This window comes from Eschrichtius robustus, chromosome 20 (assembly GCF_028021215.1).
Source record: "Eschrichtius robustus isolate mEscRob2 chromosome 20, mEscRob2.pri, whole genome shotgun sequence".
Lineage (NCBI taxonomy): Eukaryota > Metazoa > Chordata > Mammalia > Artiodactyla > Eschrichtiidae > Eschrichtius > Eschrichtius robustus.
In genome coordinates this window covers 8,538,467-8,544,921 of record NC_090843.1, presented here as the reverse complement: position 1 = coordinate 8,544,921, position 6,455 = coordinate 8,538,467, and the positions used below count along the sequence as shown (strand labels likewise).

General features: G+C 51.8%; 1 protein-coding gene across 2 annotated transcripts in view; it reads right to left on the bottom strand.

Annotated features, from left to right (window-relative positions):
• Positions 1-5,131: 5,131 nt before the first annotated feature.
• MGAT5B (alpha-1,6-mannosylglycoprotein 6-beta-N-acetylglucosaminyltransferase B) overlaps positions 5,132-6,455 on the bottom strand; it is a 66,319-nt gene continuing 64,995 nt past the window's right edge. For both annotated transcript variants that reach the window (XM_068530809.1, XM_068530808.1), the window contains 2 exons: positions 5,859-6,115; positions 5,132-5,330 (listed from right to left, as the gene is read on the bottom strand). In XM_068530809.1, the coding sequence (XP_068386910.1) occupies positions 5,132-5,330; positions 5,859-6,115 (456 nt within the window). The remainder of the gene's footprint in view (positions 5,331-5,858; positions 6,116-6,455) is intronic.

The window sequence follows — 6,455 nt, the reverse complement described above, 5'->3', positions numbered from 1 at the left end:
ATGTGCACTTGAAAAAAATGTGTATTTTTTTTAATATATAGTGTCCTGTAGATATCAATTAAGTCCAACTGTTGTATTGTGTCATTTAGGACCTCTGTTGCCTTATTGATTTTCTGTCTGGAAGATCTGTCCATTAATGTCAGTGGGGTATTAAGGTCTCCTAATATTGTTGTATTCCTGTAAATTTCTCCCTTTATGTCTGTTAGTATTTGTTTCACATATTTAGATGCTCCTATATTGGGTGCCTATGTTAATGAGTGCAATATCCTCTTCTTGTATTGATCCCTTTATCGTTAAATAGTGTCCTTCTTTGTCTTTCTTTATGGACTTCATTTTAAAGTCTATTTTATCTGATATGATTATTGTTACCCCTGCTTTCTTGTCATTTCCATTTGCATGAAATATCTTATTCCATCCCCTCACTTTCTGTCTATGTGTGTCTTTCACCCTAAAGTGAATCTCTTGTAGGCAGCATATTGTAGGTTCTTGTTTTTTAATTCAATCTGCCACTCCATGTCTTTTGATCAGAGCATTTAGTCCATTGATATTTAATTATTGACAAGTATGTATTTATTGCCATTTTAAACCTTGTTTTCCAGTTGATTTCGCAGTTCTTCTTTGTTGTTTTCTTCTTTTGTTTTTCCTTTAGTGTTCTGATGGTTTTCTTTTGTATTGTGCTTGAGTTCCTTTCTTTTTGTTTTTCTGTGATTCTATTGTATGTTTTTGATCTGTGGTTACCCTGGTTTTCAAGTATGTTAACCCATAACTATATATGCTTGCTGTAGACTTATAGTCGTATAAGTTCAAATACATTCTACAAGATCTACATTTTTTTACTCCTCTCCCCCACATTTTGTGATTTTGACGTCCTATTTTACATCCACATGTTTATCCTTTGCTGTTAATTATAGTTATAATCACTTTTACAAAAATATTTTGATTGTTTTTTAATCTATGTACTGGCTTATTTAAGTGATCTTCAGTCCTTTGATATATTTGCCTTTCCTATTGTGTTTTTCCCTTTCCTATTGATCCTTCTTTTCTATTTAGAGAAGGTCTTTCAATATTTCTTTTAGGTTAGGTTAAGTATTGCTGTATTCTTTTAGTTTTTGCTTGTCTGAGAAATTCTTAGTGTCTCCTTCTATTCTAAATGATAATCTTGCTGGGTAGAGTATCCTAGGTTGCAGATTTTTCCTTTTCAGAACTTTGAATATATTATCCCTGCTGGCCTGCAAGGTTTCTGTAGAGAAATCAGCTGATAGCCGTATGAGGGTTTGTCTGTAACTGACACTTTTTCTCTTGCTGCCTTTAGAATCCTCTGTCTTTAACTTTTACCATTTTAATTATGACATGTCTTGGTGTGGGTCTGTTTGGGTTCATCTGTTTGGGACCCTCTGTGCTTCCTGTACCTGGATAACTGTTTCCTTCTCTAGGTTTGGGAAGTTTTCAGCCATAAGTTCTTCAAATACATTTTAAATCCCCTTTTCTTCTCCTTCTGGAACCCCTATTATGTGTAGGTTGGCACATTTTATATTATTCCATAGATCTCGTATATTGCCTTCATTTTTTTTTTAAATTTGTCTTTCCGTCTGCTGTTCTGATTGGGTGATTTCCATTATTCTATCTTCCAGATCACTTATTTGTTCTCCTGCATTATTTAGCCTGCTATTCATTGCCTTTAGCTCAGTTTTTATCTTGGCAACTGAGTTGTCTAATTTTGACTGGTTCCTCTTTATAGTTTCTAGTCCCTCGTTACAGTGATCTATATTTCTATCAATAATCTTTCTTCATTCCTTTAACATTTTTATTACCTCCTTTTTGAATTTGGGGTCTGGTCAACTGAAGAGGTCTGTTTCACTGTTTGTTTTTTCAGGGGATTTCTCTTGTTCTTTTAATTGGGAGTAGCTCCTCCACTTTTTCATTTGACTTAAATTCTCTGTCTCTGAATTTAGGAGAAACAGTTTTCTACTGTGGTCTCTAAGGGCTGTTTTTACGTGGGAGTGACCTGGTATAGACTGTGTGAGTCCAATATTTTTGGCCTGAGGGCTGTTTTTGGAACGGATGTCTGCCACATCTTTCCTCAGGGTGTGCTGGCTGCTGTCCCTTTGATAGGGGGTGTGTTTGGTGTTGTGGTGACCAGAGTCTGCACTGGATGTTGGGTGTGTCCTCCTCTTCGCTCTGTGGTTGTCACAGCTATGTTGGGGGCAGGTAGGTGGGACTGGAGCACTCCCGCTGGGAAAAGAACCCTTGTGTATTCCTCCCCAGGGGTTACCCACAGGGGACATGCAATTCTGTGATGCTGCCCGCCACCCAGTGTGCCTACCAACAAAGTCGGCTGCTGCTGGACCTGCCCCTGGACCTGCCCCTGCTGAGGGAGTGCTGATAATAGGCTCAGATGTCAGCCCTGCCCCGCAGTGCATGCACTCACAGAGCCCATGGCCACTGTAGTCACGCCCCACCTGAGCACGCTGACAGCAGGGGTCTTCTATGGCAGACTCGCGCCCCGTTTTGCACGTGTTAACAGTGGTGCCCAGACCACATTCCAGGCCCTTTGGGCTGTTTTCACACAGCTAAATCAAGTCTTCTCCCTGGGTCTGTCCGCTGAAGCCCCAGCCACTGTGCATATTAGCAGGAGCATGTTTTGGGCTGAGAAGTGTGGAGACGTGGCAGCTGTCGGTGCTGGTCTCTCTCTACCCTGCCTGGCAGCAAGTCAGCACCCACACACACCTGCCGAGCAAAGTCCAGGCCACTCCAGCGCCCTGTCTGCCCCAGCGGGCCTCCCAAATGACGAAGGGGGAATCCCAGGACAAGGAAACCTTTCCTCTTTCAGAGCTCCCTCCCAGGGGCCCAGTTTCCATCCTGCTTTGTTTTTTTTTTTTCTTCTGTCCTACCTGGTTACAAAGAGATCTTTCTTACAGCTTTGGTTGTGAAAGATCTTCTGCCAGCTTTCAGTTGGTTTTCTGGGAGAACTGTTCCACATATAGATGTATTTTTGATGTTTGTGGCGGGAGGTGACTCTGTGTCCTTCTACTCCATCATTTTTTTTTTTTAATTTTTGGCTGCATTGGGTCTTCGTTGCTGCACACAGGCTTTCTCTAGTTGTGGCGAGCGGGGGCTACTCTTTGTTGTCGTGTGCAGGCTTCTCATTGCGGTGACTTCTCTTGCTGCGGAGCACGGGCTCTAGGTGTGCAGGCTTCAGTAGTTGTGGCACGTGGGCTCAGTAGTCGTGGCTCGCAGGCTCTAGAGCGCAGGCTCAGTAGTTGTGGCGCACGGGATTAGTTGCTCCACAGCATGTGGGATCTTCCCAGACCAGGGCTCAAACCCGTGTCCCCTGCATTGGCAGGCGGATTCTTAACCACTGTGCCACCAGGGAAGTCCCTACTCTGCCATCTTGATCTCCCTCCCCTAGTTAGTCTTCTTACCACGACCTGGCTCAGGCTCTCATCAAAATGCATTTATGTTCTCTGACCTCACAGCAACCACAGCCAGCAGAGGCCAGCCCCAGGCGAACAGAACTGGATCCAGCCCTGCTGGTCAAGCAGGGTCCCTGGAGTCACAGTGCCGGAGTGGCAGGAGGGGCCGTGGACTTCTGGCACCCGCAGTGACTTCCTTTAGGCAGCCTGACACAGCACCAACTTTGTAGATGGAATGACAATGTGGAGGAGGGGCCCGGGGGCCCCAGATATTCACCCCCCCAACCCAGGGTGTTCACACCCCCTCACTCCTCCAGGCCTGGGCATCCCAGGAAAAGACGAGAAATAGCATAGCTCCTCCTCTGCACCTCACATCCCAATAAAATATTTATTATTTCAAGAAATCTTTAAAAAAAAGAGAGAGAAAAGAGTATCTCTATTGCTTTCCCCCGACAGGTCAGGTCCTTGGTGACTTGAGTTTCTGTGGCCACAGGAGCTGCCCAGGCCGAGAAGGCTCTCTGATGGGAGGTATCCACCTTCAGGCCCCGCCCTCTGGACTCAGGGCCCTGCGGCTGCCTCCCTGGAAGGGAGGAGGGGCAGGCCTAGGTGGGTGGGGCGGGTTGCCTAGAAGGGAGTGGGATTTAAAACGGGGGTGGGGTGGCAGTGTTTCTGACGGCCCGATCTGTTTCCTCAGGCAGCGCTCAGGGTGAAGGGGAAGGCATGCCACACGGATGGACGGCTGGATCCAGAGGCGGTTTGAGGCCGGAGGAAGCTGGATGTTAGGGACACGGACGCAGCATTGATGGGGCAGGGGTGGCTACGTGGGGGTAGCAGGCCTGGGCATCCAGGAACTGGGCCACGTGTGCCATGGGGCTGAAGCTTCATCCCAAGCCTACAAAAGATGCTTAGGAGGTGGGGGCAGGGTAGATTCTAGAGCCTGTTCTCAGAGGCTGGGGTGGGGACTGAGGCTTTGGAAACAAATCCACGGTCTGGAATCGCAGTCATGCTGGGATAGGTTTCAGGAAATGCCCAAAGTGAAGAAAGTTGGAATAAGCAAGAGGGAAACAATTCAACCCAGGGTCTAAGTGGTCCCTGCAACCCTAACTGTGGTGCCCAAGTGTGGAAAGGAGCGGGAATTTGGGAAAGCAGGAGGGGTGGGGCTGAGGAGGAGGCATGAACAGGGTCCCCCAGCCTGGCCTTCCCCCAGTCCCCGGCCCTTTCTGTCCACACCCCAAACAACTCCACAGGGACAAGGCTGACCCCTCACGCATCACTCCCCACTCTGTGGACCCTCCAGTGGGCCACTGGGCAAGCATCACCCTGCTTCCTCTATCGTACGCCCAGAGGCCCCATCCTTGAGCCCAAGAAGGACAAAGGCCCTCACTCCATCTGGTCCAGATCTGGTCTTGCACAAAGCAAGGGGCCTCCAACCACCTGCTCCCGGGCCAGTGGGACCCTCTCACCAACCCCCAGCTGCTTGGCCACAACGCTGCCACGAGCCCTCGGGGTGAGAACGAGGAGCCTGCCTAGGGCGGGCACCAGGCACTCGGCAGAGTTGCCTCCCTCCCCAGACCTGCGCACCTATCGGCTCGGCCCACATCCCCGCCAAGAAAGGAGGATCCAGCCTGGGGGCGTTGAGCGGGTAGGGCGGGTCGCTGGAGCTCGGAATCTGCTGGTGCTTTCTCCTGCGGCGGGGAGGGCCAGCTGGGCGGGCACCCTCACAGACAGTCCTGGCACAAGGCCACCTGGCCCTTGCGGAAGTCTCGGCAGGGGCAGAGCCGGCGGTACTTGGTGCTGGAGCCGGCGCAGCTGAAGAGCAGAGGCTCTTTCTGCAGGAAGCACTCCTGGCCCGGCTGGGCAAAGGCCGGGTACAGGTGGTTCATCTCCGACTCGGTGCCATCACAGGGCACCTGCAGCCTGGGTGGGCACCAACGAGGTGGTCACTCAGCGTGCGGGGTGGGGGCCACTCCAGCCTGGCACTGCCCACTCCCTCTCCCTGGCCCATCCCATTCCAGACCCAGGGAGATGTCTCTAGGAGGCGCCAGGACAAACGCTGGGCTGCAGCTCCTTCTCCCCGCTGCTGTGAGAGAGGAGAGTGGGCAGGAGGGCGGGGCCCCAGGCTCACGCATCAGGAGGAACCTGGGGCAGCTTCTGTGGCCTGGACCTAGAGGATGCCCAGACAGGCTGGGCAGGGGGCTGAGGGAGGGATGAGGAGGTCAGGGACTGGGCAGGGAGCTTCCCCTAGTGGTCTGGGGCAGAGGCTTTGCCAAGAGTGGGCAGCTGTGCTGTGGATACCTGCCCGGAAGGTCCCTTCTGGACCCTTCCTGACTCACTGGAAAGCACTGCATGCCCCCACCGCTGGCAGGGCCGGGGGCAAGGCGGCCACGGGAGCAAAGGAGCTACAGGTGAGGTCAGCTGGACCGGGTCGGGCCAGGGCTCACTCACGTCTGGAAGGCGTCCTGGCTGTTGAGGAAGGGGAAGAAGGAGGGCTCGCAGATCAGCCCGTGGTCCAGGCAGGCGTCCGTGCAGGCCCTCCCAGCGGCGGCCAGCCAGGCCCGGAGGGAGTGCGCTGGGGGCCAGGCCCCGGGGGCCAAGCTGGCGTTGCGGGCCCACTTGAGGTGAGTGGCGTTGGGGGCCAGGATGAAGGGGCTCTCCGGGGCTCGGGCCCCTGGGGGGGCAGGGCCTGGGGCTGCACAGAAGTCCTGCCCAGAGGAAAGCAGTGTCAAGAGGGGAAATGGAATACCTCACTCCCAACTCATCCTGTGGGTAGGGGTTGCAGGGGGAGGGTCTTCCCTACTCCCCACTCACTCATTACTAAACTTCTAAACAACTTTGTAATAAAAATGAAAAATGAGTCTTTGTGTTTCTGTGCTGTGATATGGCGGTTGGGACTCGAGCTGGTGGCCCAGGGCAGGGGCGCCCCAGGCCTGGTCTCTGAGCAGTACTGCTTGCCCCCGCCCATCTCCAACCCCGCAGGGAAGGAAACAGACTGGAGAAGGACCTGGAGGTTAAAGCATGCTGCACCCTAGGCAGAGGTGGGTC